The 22,846-nt window shown below is 38.2% G+C and overlaps 1 protein-coding gene across 2 annotated transcripts in view; it reads left to right on the forward strand.

Annotated features, from left to right (window-relative positions):
• The window catches only part of LOC113611349 (solute carrier family 22 member 9), a 33,937-nt gene that overhangs the window by 4,399 nt on the left and 6,692 nt on the right, over nucleotides 1-22,846 (forward strand). For both annotated transcript variants that reach the window (XM_027090170.1, XM_027090171.1), the window contains exons 3-5: nucleotides 11,973-12,127; nucleotides 12,230-12,398; nucleotides 13,538-13,661. In XM_027090170.1, coding sequence (XP_026945971.1) covers nucleotides 11,973-12,127; nucleotides 12,230-12,398; nucleotides 13,538-13,661 — 448 coding nt within the window. The remainder of the gene's footprint in view (nucleotides 1-11,972; nucleotides 12,128-12,229; nucleotides 12,399-13,537; nucleotides 13,662-22,846) is intronic.

Genomic DNA, 22,846 nt, shown 5'->3' on the forward strand with positions numbered 1-22,846 from the left:
GACTATTCAATGCGTAAAATATGGCCCATTTAACAAACGGTGCTGACAATTGGATATCCACATGCAAAAGAATGTGAATAAACCTAAAACCATAATAAATATTAACACAAAATGGATAAGCAATTTAAATATAAGATCTAAAACTATAAAACTCAGGAAAAAACAGGTGGAAATCTACATGACTTTGGGTTTGGCAATGTATTCTTAGATATAATACCAAAAGCTTGAGTAACAAAAGAAAATATATATAGATAGGACTTCATCAAAATTAAAAACTTTTGCACATCAAAGGACATTATCAAGAAAGGGAAAAGATAACCTATCTGATGGGAGAAAATATTTGTAAATCATATATAAAGAATAGATAGGCAAATAGACCAATGGAATAGGGTTTAATATCTAGACTATACAAAGAACTCCAACTCAACAACAAAAAGACAAAATACTCAATTTTTAAATGGGCAAAGGACTTGAATATACATTTATTTTGTGAAGTTATACAAATAGTGCATAAGTACATAAAAAGATGCTCAACATGATGTCACTTAAAAAAATGCAAGTCAAAAACCACAATAAATGGGCTTCCCTGGTGGCGCAGTGGTTGAGAGTCTGCCTGCCGATGCAGGGGACACGGGTTCGTGCCCCGGTTTGGGAAGATCCCACATGCCGCGGAGCGGCTGGGCCCGTGAGCCATGGCCACTGAGCCTGCGCATCCGGAGCCTGTGCTCCACAACGGGAGAGGCCACAACAGTGAGAGGCCCGCGTACTGCAAAAAAAAAAAAACCCCAAAAAAAAATGCCACTTCACACCTAATAGGATGGCTAAAATTCAAAAAAAAAAAAAGGAAAATAACATGTATTCACAAAGATATAGAGAAATTAGAATCTTGTACATTACTGATGGGGAGGTAAAATGGTGCCACCACTATGACAAATACTTTGGGAGTTCTTCAAAAGCTAAATTTAGGGAAACCACACGACCCAGCATTCCACTGCTAGGTATAAAACAGAAAGAATTGAAAACAGGAACTCAAACAGATAGCTTATACAACAATGTCATTGCAGCATTATTCACAATAGCCAGAAAATGAAAACAACCCAAGTATCCATCAACAGATGGATAAAATGCCATATGTACATACAATGGAAATTGTTCAGCCATAAAGGAAATAAAGTTCTGAATCATACTAAAACCATGAAAACATGTAAAGTAAAATAAGAAAAGACAAGACAAATATTTATGATTCCACTTACATAAAATATGTAGAATAGGAAAATTCATAGAGAATAATGTAGACTATAGATACCAGAAGATGGGGAGAAAGAGGAATGGAGAGTTATTGCTTAATGGGTACAAAGTTTCTGTTGAGGATTTTGAAAATTTTTGGCAGTAGCTAGTGACGATGGTTGCACAACATTGTAAATGTAATTAATACCAGTGAGTGATCTATACAGTCAAAAGTGGTTAAAATAGCAAATCATATTTTATATATTATACCGAAATTAAAAAGAAACTTAATCAAGAGCATGAGAAGACAAACCACAGACTTGGAAAAAATACTTGCAAAAGACACCTGAAAAAGAATCATTATCCAAAATATACAAAGAACGCTTAACAAAAGGAAAATGTACATTCCAATTTAAAAATGGTCAGAAAACTTGCAAGACACCCCATCAAAGAACTTATACAGATGGTGAATAAGCATATGAAAAGATGCTCCACAACATATGTCATTAGGGAAATGCAAACTAAAACAATGATATACTACTGCACGCCTATTAGAATGGCAAAAAGCGAAACACTGACAACACCAAATGCTGACAGAGATGAGGAGCAACAGGAACTCTCTCTCATTCGTTGCTGATGGGAATGCAAAATGTTACAGCCACGTTTGAAGACATTTTGTCAGTTTCTTACAAAATTAAGCACACTCTTGGCAAATAATCTAACAATCAAGTTCCTTGGTACTTTCTCAAAGGACTTGAAAAGTTATGTCCACACAAAAACCTACCTGTAGATGTTCATAGAAGCTTTATTCATAATTGCCAAAACTTGGAAGCAACCAACATGTCCTTTAGTAGATGAACACATAAATAAATTGTGTTACATCAAACCATAGAATCTTACTCAATGCTAAAAGTAAATGAGCTATCAAGCCATGAAAAGACATGGAGGAACCTTAGATATGTATCACAAAGTGAAAAAAGCTAATCTGAAAAGGCTACATATTGTGTGATTCTAACTATATAACGTTCTGGAAAAGTCAAAACTATGGAAACAGTAAAAGGATAAGTAGTTGGTAGGGGGGAAATAAATGAATAAGCAGTGTACAGAGGTATTTTAGGGCAGTGAAACTACTCTTTATGATACTGTAATGGTGGGCACATGTCATTATACATTTGTCAAAACCCATAAAATGTACAACACCAAGAGTGTATCCTAATGTAAACTATGAACATTGGGGGATAATGACGTATAATTGTAGGTTCATCAATCGTATCAAATGGATCTTTGATATTTAAAATCCTTGTTGGTTAGTTCCAAAATTTGTCTCATCTCAGGAGATTTGAAAGATTTCCATTCTCTTGGGAATGAGTTCCATTTTCTTGGTTCTTCACATATCAAGATATTTTGAATTATATCTTGAATATTATAAATATTAAGTTGTGAAGATTCTATTTTCCATTATTATTCATCAGTAATACTGATTCCTTCATTTTAGCAAGTAATTTTCATGCCTGAAATTAAACTAAAAACTGTTTCTTATGCAGCAGCTCTGACCTCAGTTTAGATCTTTGTCCTTAATTGAACTTATTCTGCAGGTGTATGTTTCAGGGGCCATCTGGGGGATGTGTGGTAGACACAATTTTGGGATCCCCTCTTTACCACTTTCCCTTGCTGGAACCCCCACTTTTTTCATTGTTCCCAGTTTCCCACCATCTGTGCCCTGATTCTCCAAATTGCAGGATGGCAGGTTTTTTTCATGCACCTCATTCACTTTACTGTGAGGACTGCACCTTATTCCAGGCTAAGAGCCATGGAAACAGGATGTTCTTTATATTGTTCTCCCTCTGCTCTTATCTGAGAGAGTATACACTCCCCATTACAGTCTATCTGCTTTTGTTCACTCTCACCTATGTTCCAGTAGCTCCTTTTTGTGTATGTACCTGCATTATATTTCTTTTCTGAGGGAATGGAGGGCAAATAGTAGGGTTTAAGGCCTTTATTCCTGGAACCAGAAATGTATGCATCAGAGGCTTTTAAGAGGAGTATTATAATAGAATATTTTAAACCTAATTCTTGAATCTCCATTGATAATTAACTGAGAGAGCCAGAATCATGTTAGGGAAGACATTTTAAAAGTCTGTCAGAATAGGCCTTAGGAAAGATGGTGGGAATTTGAATTAGGAAGATGTCCACAGAAATGGTAACAAATAGCTGGATCTGGGTCATAATTTGAGGACAATGCAGTAAAACTTCCTGACGCTTTCAGATTTTTAAGGAGGTGATGGTGTGGCAGAGGGTCAAGGAAGATATCTATGTGTCCAGGCTGAGGAAATGGATGAATGCTGATACCATTTAGTGAGATGAAGGAGGATAGGGAATGAGGCACATATGGAGGAGAAAGTCAAGACTGCTGTTCTGGGCGAGGTGGCCAAGATAATTGGAGTAGGAAGACCCTGAGCTCACTTCCTCCCTTGGGCACACCAAAATTACAACTATTTACATAGCAACTATTGATAAGAAAGACCAGAATCTAGCAGGAAAAAAATCTTTTACAACTAAAGATATAAAGAAGGAACCAACCACAAAAAGACAGGGAGGAAGGGCAGAGATTCAGTATAGTCAATACCTATACCCCCAGGTGGGTGACCCACAAACAGGGAGGATAATTACAATTGCTGAGGTTCTCCCCAAGAAGCCAGGAGCCCAAACTTTACATTTATCTCCCCAGCCTTGGGGTCCTGCATCAGGAAGATGAGCCCCCAGAAGGTTTGGCTCTGAAGGCAAGCAGAGCTTAATTTCAGGGGAGCCAGAGGGTTGTGGGAAATAGAGACTCCACTATTAAAGGGCTCACACAAAATCTCACATGCTCTGCGATGCAGTGCAGAAAGAGAAATTTGAAAGGAGCCTGGGTCAGACCCACTTGCTGATCTTGGGGAGCCTCCCAGAGACGCAGGTAGTAACTGGAACTCACCCTGGGGACATAGACACTGGCATCAGCCATCTAGGGAGCTCATTCTACAATGTGGACACTGCTGCTGGCCAGTGCCATTTTGGAATCCTCCCTTTCCCAGAACCTGGCCCTGCTCACCAGCTTGTCAACACCAGTACTGAGATGCCTCAGGCCAAGCAACTAGCCATGTAGGGACACAGCCCCACCCACCAGCAAGAGAGCAGCCTTAAGATCCCCTGAGGCCACAGCCACCCCAGCACACATCCATTTCCACCAGAGGACCCAGGACCCAGCAACACACACCAGTGTGCCATCACTAGACACAGGACACCCAGGGCCCTGCAACCAGAGAATCTGGAACCCACCAGATGGCCAGCTTCACCCACCAGATGGCCAGCACTAGCCCTGGGCCAGCCACACACATGGCAGTGGACAGGCATCAACTCCAGGACCCACTGGGCCCCAGCCCTGCCCACCAGCAGGCAAACTCCAGCCCCAGGACCATGGCAGCTCCACTGCTCACCATGTCAGGACCCAGCCCATTCACCAGCAGGCTAACACCAGCTCCAAGACACCTTGGACCCCTCAGCCAGCTGCCCCAGGATCCAGCCCCACTCACCAACAGGCCAGAAACAGCTTTAGAATAACCCAGACCTCACAGCCAGGTATGTCAGGAACTGACCCAAATGACGAGCAAGTCAACACTAGATCTGGAACACTAGTCAAAAAAGCAGCCACCCCAGAACACACCCACCAGAGGGTCAGCACTAGCCCTGGGACAATGCAGGACTCTGCATCAGCCTCCTTACAACAGAGCCCAGCCAACCAGCAGCCAGCAGCCTCTGCACAAGGCAGGGCCTGGCAACCAACTGGACTGGGGACCAGCAACTCCTATGAGACTGTGCACAGTAGGCATCCACAACAACAGAAGGACCCATGCAGCCCACATAGGGGGCACCTCTAGAGCATATAGCTCTGGTGACCAAAGGGAGTTGCACCGCTGGCATGGATAGGACAACTCCTACAAAAGGCCACTTCTTCAGGTCAGGAAACATAACCAACCTACCAAATACATAGAAATAAAAACAGCAAATTATAAACAGAGCTAGCACATATATATGGAATCTAAAAAAATAAATGTTCTGAAGAACCTAGGGACAGGACAGGAATAAAGATGCAGACAAAGAGAATGGACTTCAGGACATGGGAGGGAGAAGCTGGGATGAAGTGAGAGAGTGGCATGGACATATATTCACTACCAAATGTAAAATAGACAGCTAGTGGGAAGCAGCCGCATAGCACAGGGAGATCAGCTCAGTGCTTTGTGACCACCTAGAGGGGTGGGATAGGGAGGGTGCGAGGGACATGCAAGAGGGAGGAGATATGGGGATATATGTATACATATAGCTGATTCACTTTGTTATACAGCAGAAACTAACACACAATTGTAAAGCAATTATACTCCAATAAAGATGTTAAAAAAAACCCCAGCAAATTAGGCAAAATGAGGAAACAGAGGAAAGACATTCCAAATGAAGGAACAAGATAGACCCCAGAAGAACTAAATGAAGTGGAGATAGCCAATCTACCCAATAAAGAATTCAAAGTAATGATCATAATGATGATCAAAGAAATTGAGAAAAGATTGGATGAACAGAATGAAAAGTAAGAAGCTTTTAACAAAGAGTTAGAAAATATAAAGAAGAACCAAACAGAGATGAAGAATTCAATAACTGAAATGAAAAATACACTAGAAGGAATCAGTAGAGTAAGTGATAAAGAGGAAAAAATCAGCAAACTGGAAGACAGAGTAGTGGAAATCACTAAAGCTGAACAAAAGAAAAAGAAAAAACAATAAAAAGAAATAAGTACAGTTTAAGAGACCTCTGGGACAACATCAAGTGGGCTAACATTCACATTATAAGGATCTCAAAAGGAGAAGAGAGAGAGAAAGGGGCAGAGAACATATGTGAAGACATAATAGCTGAAAACTTTCCTAACCTGGGAGAGAAAAGAGACAGCCTGGTCCAGGAAGTACAAAGAGTACAAAACTCAAAAAATAAGAAACAAGAAAATTGTAAAAGGAAAAATCTCATTGGTTAAGGCATATATACAGTAAAGGTAGTAAATGAACCAGGTATAAAGCTAAAGGTTAAAAGAAAATTAGTTAAATCATCTCTATGTGCAATAAGTATTTAAAGGATTCCAAAAACAAAAAGAGGGGTTCCCTGGTGGCGCAGTGGTTGAGAGTCCACCTGCCAATGCAGGCGACGTGGGTTCGTGCCCCGGTCCGGGAAGACCCCACATGCTGCAGAGCAACTAGGCCCGTGAGCCATGGCCGCTGAGCCTGCACCTCCGGAGCCTGTGCTCCACAACAGGAGAGGCCACAACAGTGAGAGGCCCATGTATCGCCAAAAAAAAAAAAAGATGTAAAATATGACATCAAAAACCATAATTGTTGGGGGAGGGGAGTAATAATGCAGGGTTGTTAAAATGTATTTAAGTTAAGAGATCAGCAGCTTAAAATAATCACACATATAGAGAGACTGATATATATATATACCTCATGGTAACCAGAAACCAAAAACCTACAATAGATGCACTCCCCACCTCCCCAAAAAAGAGAAATGAATCCAAAGATAACAATAAAGATAGTAAAACCTATCACAGGTAAAATCAAATCACAAGGGAAGAGAACAAAAGAGAAGAAAGGAACAAAAAAGAACTATAAAAACAATTAACAAAATGACAATTAGTACATACCTAACAATAAGTATTAAAAATGTAAATAGACTAAATGCTCCAATTGAAAGACATAGTGTTGCTGAATGGATACACACACCTAAAAACAGACCCCTATATATGCTGCCTACAAGAGACTTACTTCATATCTAGAGACACATACAGGCTGAAAATGAGGGAATGGAGAAAGTTATTCCATACAAATGGAAATCAAAAGAAAGCCAGAATAGCAATACTTATATTAGACAAAAGAGACTTTAAAACAAAGACTGTAACAAGAGGCAAAGAGGGCCATTTCATAATGATCAAGGGCTCAATTCAGGAAGAAGATATAAAAATTATATATATATATATATATATATATATATATATATATATATATATATACATACACAAATATATATGTATGTATGTGTGTGTATATATACATATAAAACATAGGAGCACCTAAATACATAAAGGAAATATTTACAGACATAAAGGGAGAAATCAACATGGCACAATAATACTAGGGGACTTCAACACCTCAATCACACCAATGGAGACATCTTCCAGACAGAAAATCAATAAGGGCTTTAAATGACACATTAAATCAGATGGAGTTAATAGATATATATAGACTATCCCATCAAAAAGCAGCAGAATACACATTCTTTTCAAGTACTCATGGAACATTCCCCAGGATAAGTCATATGATAGGGCACAAAACAAGTCTCAGTAAATTTAAGAAAATTGAAATCATATCAAGCATCTTTTCTGACCACAATGCTGTGAGACTAGAAATCCAATACGAGAAAAAAACTGCAAAAACCACAAGAATGTGGAGGTTAAACAAATGCTACTAAATAACCAATGGTTCACTAAATAAATCAAAGAAGAAATTTAAAAATACCTAGAGACAAATGAAAATGAAAACACAACAATCTGAAATCTATGGGATACAACAAAAACAGTGCTAAGAGGGAGTTTTATACAAGCTTACCTCAGAAAACAAGAAAAATCTCAAATAAACAGCCTAAACTTACACCTAAAGGAACGAGAAAAAGAAGAACAAACAAAACCCAAAGTTAATAGAAAGAAAAAAATCATAAATATCAGAGCAGAAATCAATAATACATTAAAAGTATCACAAACCACGATCAAATGGGACTTATCCCAGGTTCAATATCTGTAAGTCAATCAATGTGATACACCACATTAACAAACTGAAGAATAAAAATCATATGATCATCTCAATAGATGCAGAAAAACCTTGACAAATTCAACATCCATTTATGATAAAAAAGAAACCTCTCAACAAAGAGGGAACATACCTCAACACAATAAAGGCCATATGTGACAAGCCCATAGCTAAGTAGCATCATACTCAATGGTGAAAAATTGAAAGCATTTCTAGTAATATCAGGATGAAGACAAGGATGCCCACTCTCACCAATTTTATTCACTTTTATTTACATAGATTTGGAAGTCCTAGTCACAACAACCAGTTGAAAAAAGAAATAAAAGTAATCCAGGGCTTCCCTGGTGGCACAGTGGTTGGGAGTCTGCCTGCCGATGCAGGGGACGCGGGTTCGTGCCCCGGTCTGGGAGGATCCCACATGCCGCGGAGCGGCTGGGCCCATGAGCCGTGGCCGCTGAGCCTGCGCGTCCGGAGCCTGTGCTCCGCAACAGGAGGGGCTGCAGCAGTGAGAGGCCCGCGTACCGCAAAAAAAAAGAAAAAAAAGAAAGTAATCCAAATTGGAAACGAAGAAGTAAAACAGTCACTGTTTGTAAATGCCAAGATACTATACACAGAAAATCCTAAAGATGCTACCAAAAAACTACTAGAACTCATCAATGAACTTGGCAAAAGTTGCAGGATATAAAATTAATACAGTAAGTTGCAAACTTTCAAAGATGCAAATGTGCCCAGAGTAAGGGCGAAGAGAGAGAAGAGGAAGAAAAAGTAACTGAAGAACCAAAGAGATTCATGATGCAGGAAATGGCAAGGGGATTTTCTTTCTTTGAGGAGGCACTGTTAGTTTTTGAGACACAGGACCAAAATGTAGAACAGTACATGAAGTTTGCAGCAGCCATTCAGAATGGAATCCAGTGCTACTGTGTCATCTATGATGAGAAAAAAAAAAAAAAAGATCTACTACCAAGACATCACTGGATTGTTTTTTCAAGAGGGTAGATAGAATTGAATCTAGCAAGGAACCAGAAGCTGTGCCGTCCACGACACCCATGAGTGCAATTGCAGCTCGCCCTCCATCTCCTATTGCTGACGATCTTTCAGCTCTACCATCTCCCACCTCCCCTACCTCCTCCAGTCAGTAACTCTTCTTGCCTGTTCACTTGATGCCAGCTCCTGTATGCCAGCTGTTGTACTGTACTACTATACTTTTCAAGGTACTGTACTATAAGATTAAAAACGTTTTCTTTATTTTTGTGTTTGTTTTTAATGCATTATTTGTTTGAAAAGTATTATAAACCTATTACAGTACAGTACTGTACTGTACAGCTGATTGTGTTAGTTGGGTACCTAGGCTAACTGTGTTGGACTTACGAACAAATTGGACTTACGAATGTGCTCTCAGAATGGAACCCGTTCATATGTAGGGAACTTACCGTATACAGAAATCTGTTGCATATCTATACACTAACCAAGAAGCTATCAGAAAGAAAAATTAAGAAAACAATCCCATTTACAATTGCAACAAAAAGAATAAAATTCCTAAGGATAAGTCCAACTGAGAGAGTAAAAGGCCTGTACTTGGAAAATTATAAGGCACTGATAAAAGAAACTGAAGACAACAAAACAAATGGAAAGATAAACCATCCTCAAGGATTAGAAGAATAAATATTGTTAAAATGACCATACTGCCCAAGGCAATCTCCAAATTAAATGCACTCCCTATCAAAATACCAACGGTATTTCTCATAGAACTAGTAAAAATAATTCTAAAATTTGTATGGAAACATGAAAGACCCCAAACAGCCAAAACAATCCTGAGATAAAAGAACAAAGCTGGAGTATCATGCTCTCTGGTTTCAAACTATACTACAAAGCTACAGTAATCAAAACAGTATGATACTGGCTCAAAAACAGACACATAGATCAATGGAACACAAGAGAAAACCCAGAAATAAACCCACATTTATATGGGCAATTAGTCTCATCAAAGGAGGCAAGAATATACAATGGAAAAAGACAGCCTCTTCAATAAATGGTGTTGAGAAAACTGGACAGCTACACACAAAAGAATCAAACTAGACCACTCTCTCACACCAAGCACAAAAATAAATTTAAAATGAATTGAAGACTTATATGTAAGGCCTGAAACCATAAAACTTCTAGAAGAAAACATAAGCAGCACACTCTTTGACATGGGTCTTAGTAATTTTGAGGGGCGGGGTGTATGTCTCCTCAGGCAAGGGAAACAAAAGTAAAAATAAACAAATGGGACTACCTCAAACTAAAAAGCTTTTACACAGGGAAGGAATCTATCAACAAAATGAAAGGCTACTACTTAATGGGAGAAGATACATACAATAAGGGTATAATATCCAAAATATACTGGAATTCATAGAACTCAACATCAGAAAAGCAAAACAACCTAATTAAAAAGTGGGCAGAGGATCTGAATAAACATTTTTCCAGGGAAGACATACAGATGGCCAACAGACACATGAAAAGATGCTTAGTATCAGTAATCATCAGAGAAATGCAAATCAAAACCACAATGAGAAACCGCCTCACATCTGTCAGAATGGCTATTATCAAAAAGACAATAAATTGGTGAGGATGTGGAGACAAGGGAACGCTTATGTACTGTTGGTGGGAATGTAAATTGGTACAGCCACTATGGAAAACAGTATGGAGATTCCTCAAAAATTAAAAATAGAACTACCGTATGACCCACAAATTCCACTCCTAGGTATTTATCTGAAGAAAAAAAAAGCAATGATTCAAAAAAATATATGCACCCCTAAGTTCATTGCAGCATTATTTACAATAGCCAAGATATAGAAGCAACCTAAGTGTCCATCAATAGATTAATGGATAAAGAAGATATGTTTTATATATATATATATATATATGAAACATATGAAAGAATGAAATCTTGCCATTTTCAACAACATGGATGGACCTAGTGGGTATTATGCTAAGTGAAATAATTCAGACAGAGAAAGACAAATACTGATTTCACTTAAATGTGGAATCTAAAAAAGAAAACAGTGAACAAACATAACAAAACAGAAGCAGTTATAGATACAGAGAACAAACAAACAGGTAGTTACCAGAGGGGACAGGTGTGTGGGGAAAGAAATAGGTGAGGGACACTAAGAGGTATAAACTTCCAGGTGCAAAATAAATGAGTTAAGGGTATGAAATGTACAGTGTGGGGAATAGAGTCAATAACAATGTAATATCTTTGTATGGTGACAGACGATTTATCGTGGTGATCATTTTGAAATGTATAGAAATATGGAATTACTATGTTGTGTAACAGGAACTAACACAGTGTTGTAGGTCAATTATACTCCAAAAACAAATTCATAGAAAAAGAGATCAGTTTTGTGGTTACCAGAGTCGGGCATGAGGGGAGGGGCAACTGGATGAAGGCAGTCAAAAGGTAGAAATTTCCAGTTATAAGATAATAAGTACTAGTGATGTAATGTATAACATGATAAATATAATTAACACTGCTGTGTGTTATATATGAAAGCTGTTAGTACGGTAAATCCTAAGAGTTCTCATCACAAGGAAAATTTTTTTCTATTTCTTTAATTTTGTATCTATATGAGATGATGAATGTTCACTAAACACTGTGATAATCATTTCATGATGTATGTAAGACAAATCATTATGCTGTACACCTTAAACTTGTCCAGTGCTCTATGTCAATTATATCTCAATAAAACTGGGGGAAAAAAGGAAAACAGAAAAAATTTTAAAATAAAATAAAAATGACAAAACATCCCCTAAATTTCAAAGTGTGTCTTCTTTTTGTTCATTTCTACAACAGGTTGTTACTATTACTATATCTAACCTGTTTCCATTTCTCAGGTTTGGGAGGAGGTTAATGCTCAGATGGTGTTTGCTCCAGCTCGCCATTACTGACACCTGTGCAGCCTTTGCTCCCACCTTCCTCATTTACTGCTCCCTACGCTTCTTGGCTGGGTTTTCTACCATGAGCATCCTGACAAATATTTCTGTGCTTAGTAAGTCAATACTTTGGGTCTTTGACATTTTCCAAGCCTTAACTTTGACTTTGAAACTCTAACTTTGTTTGAAGTCAAAATCCTGTTTGTGTTTTCTTTCAGTTGTAGAATGGACAGGGCCCCAATTCCAAGTCATGGGAATGACCATGTCCATCTGTGCTGCTTGCATGGGACAGATCGCCCTAGGAGGAATAGCTTTTGCCATTCGAGACTGGCACACCCTTCAGCTGGTGTTTTCTGTACCATTATTTGTCTTCTTTCTTTCCTCAAGGTATAAGCTTTCTTACATCCTTTGTCTTAGAGGATCCTAGATGCAAGGTACCTGAAATTAGGATGCAAGAATTCTGGGTGGTCTTAGTCAACACTTGAGCACATGCTCTACTAATCTGTGCCCTATGTACAATTAAAGAAGCAGAACGGGTAGGGTTGCCAGATAATACCCAGGGCATTCAGTTAAACTTGAATTTTAGATAAAACAACAAACTTTTTCTATAGTACGCCAAATATTGTACGGAGCATAGTTACACTAAAAATTATTCATTGTTTATATGAAATCTCTACTTACCTAAGAATTCTGTATTTTCATTTACTAACCAGATAAAATACAGTGTCTCATTAAAGTAAAATTTCAAATAAACAGCAAATACTTTTTAGTGTATGTCCAAAATATTGCATGGGACATAGTCATACTGAAGAATTACCCATATTCACTGTTCATCTGAATTCAAATTTAACTAAACACAGTGGGTTTTCTTGTTGTTTGGGGTTTTATTTATTTATTTATTTATTTATTTATGGCTGCCTTGGGTCTTCGTTGCTGCGCGCGGGCTCTCTCCAGTTGTGGCGAGTGGGGGCTACCCCTCGCTGCGGTGCGTGGGCCTCTCATCACAGTGGCCCCTGTTGTTGCAGAGCACGGGCTCCAAGGAGCACGGGCTTCAGTAGTTGTGGCACACAGGCTCAGCAGCTGTGGCTCGTGGGCTCTAGAGCGCAGGCTCAGTAGCTGTGGCGCACGGGCTTAGTTGCTCCACGGCATGTGGGATCCTCCCGGACCAGGGCTCGAACCTGTGTCCCCTGCATTGGCAGGCGGATTTCCAACCACTGCGCCACCAGGGAAGCCCAAACACAGTGTTTTATTTGCGAAAACTGATAATATCCCCCTGAATCATGGGGGGAGGGCACTATGACTCCAACTCTATGTTCCCGGCAGTCAGTGAAGGTGTACTGCATGGAGAGGTCATCTTCACAGCTTCCTAGTTATGGTACAAAAGAACCTAAGTTTATATTTCCTGGTATAACAAAACAAGAGATAGGTATTAGATGGGAGGGGAGAGGCATTTCAGGAAAAAGCCTCTGTGAAAAAAAAATGGGCAAATGAAAGCTGATGGCACCTCTGTCCTCTTCTTTGATCAGGTGGCTGGCAGAGTCTGCTCGGTGGTTGATGATCACCAACAAACCCGAGGAGGGCTTAAAGGAACTCAGGAAAGCTGCTCACAAGAATGGAAGGAAGAATGCTGGTGACGCTCTAACCATGGAGGTGAACAGGAGAGGGAGTTGGTTATGGATTATAGGAAACACGTGACCTGACATATACACTAGTCGGCGTCCATAAAGTGAATAAAGGGTGGGAACACTGGTGTGGTTTGGGATCTTCTTACCTCATTGCCCTGGTCTTCAATAGCTGTCAACAGGGTTTGAGTGAACATTAGGATGCTCATGCCGAAAGGACTGGATGGAGATATTTTACTCAACAGAGGCAGATAACGCATATATGTGGAAGCTAGAAAAATGGTACAGTATTTATGATTGTAAAGGTTGTTATTGTTCTCACTTTGTGTTAGAGAAAGTAACCGAAACTAATCCATTTCTTTCCAATTAACACTTCAATTTTTTTTTTTTCAGGATAGTAAGGCAAGTTGAAGGGCAGCTTAGTGACCATGCAGAACAGAGCATAAGGAGGCTTATTTGTCAAGTCAATCATATATGCTTCCATTCATGGTATATTTACTGAAAGGGCATTCTGTTCTATATAGGAAATATGGTAATGACCACAATAGTCCAAATCCCTGTTTCGTGGCGTTTACATTCTACTTATTACAAGTTCCAAGAACATGACTGAGCGGAAATGCTTCAGAGAGACCTTTCTCTTTTTTTATTTTCCTCCCCAGGTATGGAAGGCAGACGCTGCTGTATGTCATAAAGTAGACCATTCATCATGTCATGAATGTATAAATTATTTATTGAAAAATTATAATGTAGTAGGCGTGGTGCTTGCTCATGAATAGCTGTATGAGTCAGAATTCCATTTTTCACAGAGTTTTAATATTAAAAAGAGAAATTTTAACATATATTTTAAAATAACTTTTATTGTGGTCAAAATGCATAGAATGAAATCTACAATTTTTAACTGTACAATACAGTATTGTTAACTATAAGTACAATGAGCTCTAGGACTTTTTCACCTTGCATGACTAAAACTCTGTACCCATTAAACAACAATTTCTCAATTCCCTTGTCCCCAGTCCCTGGTGACCACCATTCTACTTATTGTTCTATTATTTTAATATTTTAGATACCTCCTACAAGTGGAATCCTGCAGTATTTGTCCTTCTATGAGAACTATTTATCCTTTTGTGACTGACTTACTTCACTTAGCAAAATTTTCTAGATTCATCTATGATATAGCATATGGCAGGATTTCCTCATCTTTATGGTTGAATAATATCCTATGGTATGAACATACTACATTTTCTTTATCCATTCATCCGTTGATGGGCATTTAGGTTGTTTCCATATGTGAATAGTGTGGCAATGAATATGAGTATGAAAATATCTCTTCAATATCCTGTGTACAATTCTCTTGGCTATATAACCATAATTGATATTGCCAGATCATATGGTATTTCTGCTGTTAACTTTTTTTGTTTGCAACGATAAGAGAATGAAAAGAATGCTAATAGAGACAAGGAGAAATCATCTGCCCTCATTTAACAGGAAAAAGAAAGTGCTAGGAGCTAGACAGCCAAAGAGAAGCAATAAAACATTTCTGCAAATAAGTTCAATTACATGTGTCATAGATTTTTAAAAAAACACTTTACTGAGGTAGGTTTAACATACGAAGAGCTGTACATATTTAATGTGCACAACTTGATGTATTTGCAGATGAGTATACATCTAAATATCATCACCACAGTTTACACAATAAACATATCCATTACCTCCTAAAACTCTCTCTGCCCTTTATTCATTATTTTTTTGTGATAACACTCAACATAAGATCTACCCTCACAGCAACTTTTAAGTATACGGTACAGTATTACAACCCTAGACACTAGACTGTAAAGTAGATCCCTAGGATTGATTTATCTTGCACAACTGAAACTTTGTACTCTGTGACAAATATTTCCCCATTTCTCACATCCCCCAGCACCTGGCAAACACCATTCTACTCTCTGCTTCTTCGAGTTCGACTCTTTCAGATTCCTCGTATAAGTGGCATCATGTAGTATTTGTTCTTTTGCACATGGATTATTTTACTCAGCATAATGACCTCTATGTTAATTATGCTGTGGAAAAGGGTGGAATTTCCTTCTTTTTATTGCTGAATAATATGCCATTTTACATATATATGTGTATACACACACACATATATATATATTTTCTATTCATCCATGGATGGACATTTAGGTTGTTTCCATATCTTAGCTATTGTGAATAATGATCCAGTGGACATGTGAGTGCAGATATCTCTTCAAGATCTTGATTTTAATTCCTTTGGATATATACCCAGAAGAGGGATTACAGGATAATATACTAGTTCTATTTTTAATTTTTTGAGGAAACTCCATACTGCCTTCATAGTGGCTACACCATTTCACATTCCTAACAGCAGTGTACAAGGGTACCCTTTTCTCCACATCTTCACCAACACTAATTACTTTTTTTTTATAATTGCCATCCTAACTGGTGTGAAGTGATAACTCGTAATTTTGATTTGCCTTTCCCTAACAACTAGTGGTGTTAAGCACTTTTTCATGTACCTCTTGGCCACTCGTATGCTGTCTTTGCAGAAATGTGTATTCAGTTCGTATGCCAATTTTTAAATTAAGTTATTTGGCTTTTTTACTATTGAGTTGTACGAGTTTCCTATGTATTTTGGATATTAACCCTCGATAAGACATATGGCTTGCAAATATTTTCTCCCATTCTGTAGGTGCTTTTTCATTTCGTCAGTTATTTCCTAGCTGTGTAGAAGCTTTTCAGTTTGATGTATTTTGTACGATTTGTCTATTTCTGCTCATGGCCTGTGCTTTTGGTGTCACATCCAAAAAATTATTGCTAAGACCAATATCAACAAACTTTTCTCCTATGTTTTCTTTAGGAATTTTACAGTTGAGATCTTACATTTTAGTCTGTAATCCATTTGTGTTGATTTTGTGTATAGCGTAAGTTTCCAGTTTCATTCCTTTGCATGTGGATATCCAGTTTTCCCAGCACCATTTATTGACAATATCCTGTCCCCATTGTGAATTCTTGGCACAGCTGTCAGAAATCAATTGTCTGTATGTGCATGAGTTTATGGCTGGGCTCTCTATTCTGTTCCATTGGTCTATATGTCTGTTTTTGTGCCAGTATCACACTCTTGGTTACTGTGGCTTCGTAATATATTTTGAAATCAGAATATGTGATGCTTCCAGCTTTGTTTCTGTTCAAAAATGCTTTGACTGTGGGGACCGTCTATGTTTCCATATGAATTTTAGGATTGTTTTTTCTATTTCTGTAAAGAATGCCATTGGGATTTTGACAGGGATTTATTGAATCTGCATATTGCTTTGCGTTGTATGGACATCTTAACAGTATTAATTTATTTGTTTAATCCATGAACATGATGTCTCTCAATTTTCTAGTATCTGCCTTAATTTCTTTCTTCAGGGATTATAGTTTTCAGTATACAAGTCTTTCACCTCCTTGGTTAAGCTTATCCCTAAATACTTTATTATTTTGATGCTACTGCAAACAGGATTGTTTTCTTAATTTTATTTTTAGACAGTTTGTGGCTGGTGTATAGAAATATAACTGATTTTATATGTTAGTTTTGTATCCTGCAACGTTACTGAATTCATTTATTAGTTCTAACAATTTTTTGGATATGTATTAGGGTTTTCTACAAATTAGATCATGTTGCCTTCAAACAGACAATTTTACTTCTTGCTTTCTGATTTGAATGCCTTTTATTATTATTTTTCTTACCTAATTGCTCTGGCCAGGACTTCCAGTCCTACACTGAAGTGTGATCCTTGTCTTGTTCCAGATCTTAAGGGAAAAGCTTTCAGTTTTTCACCATAGAGTATGATGTTAGCTGTGGGCTTTACATACATGGCCTTTCATGTAAGTTCCTTCAATACCTAATTTGTTGAGAATTTTTACCATAGAAGTGCATTGAATTTTGTCAAATGTGTTTTCTGCATTTATTGAGGTAATCACACGATCTTTAGCCTTCATTCTGTTAATTTGGTGTATCGCATTGATTTGCTTATATTGAACCATCCTTACATCCCAGGAATAAAGCCCACTGGGTAATGGTGCACGATTCTTTCAATATGCTGTTGAATTTGGTTTGCTAATATCTTGATGATTTTTTCAACTATGTTCTTCCGGAATATTGGCCTGCATTTTTCTTTTCTTTTCTTTTCTTATGGTATCTTTGTCTCATTTTGGTATCAGGATCATATTGGTCTGACAAAATGAGTTTAGAACTGTCCCTGTCTTCTATTTTTTGGAAGAGTTTGAGAGGATTGGTATTAATTAATATCTAATTAATTAATCTTCAAATGTTTGGTAGAATTCACCTGAAAAGCCCTATGGTGTTAGGCTTTTGTTTCTGGAATTTTTAAAATCACTGCCACATACTCTTTATTAGTTATTGGCCTATTGAGGCTTTCTGTTTCTTCTTGATTCAATCTTTGTGGGTTATATGTCATATCTTTGTGTTGCAGTGATCCTTTTATCATTATAAATTACCTTCTTTGTCTCTTGTGACAGTATTTGATTAAAGTCTATTTTATGTATACAAGTTGACTATCCCTGCTCTGTTTTGGTTATCATTTGCATGCAATGTCTTTTTTTATCCGTTCACTTTATGTTTACTGTGTTTTTAAATCTAAAGTGACTGTCTTACAGATAGCATAAAATTGGATCTTTTTTTTAAAAATTCATCAGCCACCCTATATCTTCTGATGGATGAGCTTAATCCATTTACATTTAAAGTAATTATTGATAGGTAAGTACTTACAATTGATAAATTGTTTTCTCTCTGTTTTATTGTTCTTTTTTCCTCTCTTCTATTGCTATCTTCCCTTGTGATTTGATTTTTTATAGTGATGTACAATACTTTGATTCTTTTCTGTTTTTATTTTGTATATCTACTGTAGGTTTTCTCTTTGTTGTTTCCATGAGACTTGCATAAAACTTCTTATAGTTATAACAGTCTATTTTAAGCTGATAACAACTAAAATTCTATTATGAGCAAAAACTATACTTCTACTTTCCCTAAACACGTTTGATGTTATTAATGCCAGAATTCACTTCTCTCAAATCATGTATCTATTAATAATTTTTGTGGTTCTAGTTATTCTTAACAGTTTTGTCTTTTAACTTTTATACTAGTGTTAAAGAAATTTACATGCCACCATTACGGTATTAGATTATTCTGTATTTGTCTTATATTTACTTTAACCATAGAGATTTTTACTTTCATATGCTTTCATGTTGCTGTTTAGTATCTTTTTCATTTCAACTTCCTTTAGCCCTTCCTGTAAGGCACGTCTCTTAGTGACAAATTCCCTCAGTTTTTCTCTGGGAAAGTTTTTATCTTCCTCATTTTTAAAGGACATTTTTGCGGGTACTCCATTCTTGGTTGGCAGGTTTTTCTCTCAGTACTTTGAATATATTATTCCACTCTTTCCTTTCCTACAGAATTTCTGCTGAGAAATCCACTGATGGTCTTATGGGAGTTTTGTTGAGTGTGGTGAGTCACTTTTCTCTTGCTGCTTTCAAAATTCTCTCTTTCTATTTCACTTTTGAGTATTTAGTTATAATATGTTTCCATGTAGATCTCTTTAGGGTCTACCTACTGGGAGTCCTTTGTGCTTCATGAATCTGAATATCTACCACTCTCCCCAGAGAAGGGAAGTTTTCATCCATCATTTCTTTAAATGAGTTTTCTGGTCCTTTCTCTCTCTCTTCTCCTTATGTGATTCCTATAATGTGTATATTGATTTTTTTATATTGTTCCATAAGTTCCTTAGGCTGTCTTCACTCTTTTCCATTCTGTTTTCTTTCTGTTCCTCTGACTATGTAATTTCAAATGGCCTGTCTTTGAGTTCATAGGTCCTTTATTTTGTTTGATCAAATATGCTGTTGAAGCTCTTAATTGAATTTTTTAGTTCATTTATTATATGCTTCAGCTCCAGAATTTCTGTTTGGTTCTTTTTTATGGTTTCTGCCTCTTTGTTGAACTCCTATTCTTTATGTGTTGTTTTCCTTGTTTCATTTTGTTGTCTTTCTGGGTTCTCTTGCAGCTCACTAGCTTCTTTATGATTATTGTTAAATATTTGTAGGCAGTCTGTAGATCTACACCTCTTAAGAACTGGTTACTAGTGCTTTATTTTGTTCTTTTGGTGATGTCATGTTTTCCTGATTCTTTGTGATCCTTGCAGCCTTGTATTGGTGTTTGTGCATATGAAGAAGCAGTTATTTCTTCCAGTCTTTACAGTCTGGCTTTGGCAGGGAAGCTCTTCACCAGTCCCTGGAAATTCTGGGCAGCCCACTTGGCAGAGACTACAGGGGGACCAGTTAGCAGGGTTCAATAGGGGTCCTACTGCCTCGGTCCACATACGGCTGTGCCTTCAGCCAGGGTCTGCAGGTGGGAGGGCCCACTGCTGGCGTCCATGGAGAGGCAGAACTTGTTCTGGGGTCTGTGGCCAGGCCTGGTGCCATTGTCTGTGGGCAGGCTAGATGCCAGGGTCCACAGGTGCTGTTGTTGGTAGGCAAGTTTCATTTCAGGGTCCCTGGATGGACCTGCTGCTGTTCATGGGCCAAAGGCAGGTCTGGTGATGGGATCCACAGGCAGACATGTTGTTGGGGTCCTGAGAAGGGTGGCGTGGTCCCTGGGGTTATTACACAGAGGCAGTGGCCCTGAGAGGCCCTGAGATGATAAAGAGCCATTGGCATAGTCCTTTTTTTTTTTTTTGTAAATATTTATTTATTTATTTATTTTTGGCTGTGTTGGGTCTTCATTTCTGTGGGAGGGCTTTCTCTAGTTGCGGCAAGCGGGGGCCACTCTTCATTGTGGTGAACGGGCCTCTCACTAACGCGGCCTCTCTGGAGCACAGGCTCCAGAGGCGCAGGCTCAGTAGTTGTGGCTCACGGGCCTAGTTGCTCCACGGCATGTGAGATCTTCCCAGACCAGGGCTCGAACCCATGTCCCCTGCCTTGGCAGGTGGATTCTCAACCACTGCGCCACCAGGGAAGCCCCAGTATAGTCCTTTCTTTAAAGAAATTTTGAAATTTAGGTGGAGCTCTATGGCACTCTGAGACTGTGTCAATATATACCTGACTTATAGGAAATTATTTTGGGCCAACTAACATCTTGGAAGTATCTTTAGTTCCAAGCCCGCACCTAGTATTTTGTCTACCAGGTTGGCCCAATCCAAAGAATTAAAGCTTAAGTCTTACAGGAAAGTTATTTGCCAGGTAAATAACAAAAAATAAGTGTTACGAGCTGGAAGAAAGAAAGGAACAATGCATTATCAGAGTAAATGGCAAATGACAATCACCTCAGTGGCAAGAAGAGGAAAGACAACATTGTACAAGAGGAACAAATGAAATTCGGTTTAGGAACTGGATTCTCTGCACGAATGAGTACCCAAGATTGCCTTAATTCCATTTTTTTTAATTTTGTAAAGATTATTCAGAAATTTGCGGTCTTAGTCATGTTTAACCTCCATCTGACGGATTGCCAAACACATTCACTCCAGACAATCCTTCTTACTTAAAGCTGTTCCCCTTCATATCAATAACAATCCACTGATTAATCCAGTTTGGGCTGTCTTGGAGTCCAGTAAATGCTAAACGTTTCCTCTGCCTAAATCACACCCAACTGAGGGAGAGTTAATGTGCTCAGAAAGATGACAATAAAAACTGATGTTTTTCACTACAGTGAAAACTGAAATAGAGGAAGTGTCTAAATTTCAAGCAACAATAAGTTTGCTAACACTTCAGCCCACAACTGAACTTATTCACAAGTGCCAGGTTTTTCCACAGATGCAGAGCCTGCATTGCTAAATATAAGGTGTGACCCAGGTAGCAAACCTGAATGAATTTTCATTCTAAAGGCATTCTGGGTCACTGAAGCTTATCCATTGCATTCTCCTAATTTACCAGTCAAATACATCAGTCCTCCAAGGGGCAGTGAGGGTAGGTATAAAGTGGTCTGTAGTATTACTCTTTCAAAGTCTTTCTTCTTGGAAACATGAAGATTATGAAGAAAGTGCCCCTACCCTAAGCCACCAGTGTTTCTCAGGCAACTTCTTTTTGGTCAGTCCTTATTTCAGTCATCCTTTGGCAGATTCATTTTTCCATCTTTTCCTTCTTTATCTTTTAATAAATTGTCCTCCTCCCCTGCTCATTTCATTCTACTGGTTCTGATATTTCAATGCAATTGTGGTCTTATCTACCTTCCTTCCTGCTCTAAACTCTGTACACTCCAAATTCTGATACTCTCCTCTCACCTCTGCTCTGTCCAATTTCCTCCTCCTATTCCTGTGTGACATCTACAGTCTTTTTCAGTCTCCTTTTCTATTGTCCTAATTGTTTCAGACCCAGTAGAAACACAAGAACTCATGCTCCACAGTAGCCCAGCCTGAAATACACTTCAGGCTGTATAAGAAATACACTTTCTTAAAGGATCCCAAGGCGCACTGTCCAATGAAACCATTAAAAAGTATTCACTTGAAACTCGATTCTCACAAACTCAATGATGGCACACTTATGTGATGGTAAGTGACATGGCAACTATGAGAGACCAACACAAACTTCTCCCCTGAATCCTCCGCAGGTTTCTCTTACATCCATAAAACTTCAGAGTTTTCCCAACTATTCTACATTAAGAGATGTTTCTTTCTAAATATCATAAATTGTAATTTTGAAGAAATAAATGTCCATTTTCTCCATTTCTGATCTCATTGACAAACATCTTCTCAAAGCTCTCCCAATCCATGTTTTATACCTATATCGGTTCTTGAATTTCAAGTCTTTCAGCTTCTAAATGCATTCCACCTTCAGCCAGTTTCTTCCACCCTCCCTGTCTTCCCTCTTTCTTTTTGTCTTCCTCTTTCCCTTCCAAATTTATTTCAGGACTACTTGATGACAGATCCTGTGACAGTCGCAGAGGGGAAAAGTCTACACTTTCTATCTTCAGAAAGATCACACTCAACAAGTAAAATGGGCTTGATAAAGTCTCTTTGAATTAAAGCAAGGGTGGAATGTGACTGTCAAGGAGGGACATAAAATCTGAACTGCAGATATGTGGGCAATGAATGCATCTTGGAAGTAGTTATATATGAAATGGGTCTTACAGGTTAAGGTAGAACTATCCAGGTTTAAACCAGGCAGAGAGATGATTAAATTTGCAGTTGAGAGCAGTCCAAATGACTTACAGAG

The sequence above is a fragment of the Aethalodelphis obliquidens genome, unplaced genomic scaffold (assembly GCF_003676395.1).
Source record: "Aethalodelphis obliquidens isolate GAN/ISIS:26980383/991018 unplaced genomic scaffold, ASM367639v1 scaffold69, whole genome shotgun sequence".
Taxonomy (NCBI): Eukaryota; Metazoa; Chordata; class Mammalia; order Artiodactyla; family Delphinidae; genus Aethalodelphis; species Aethalodelphis obliquidens.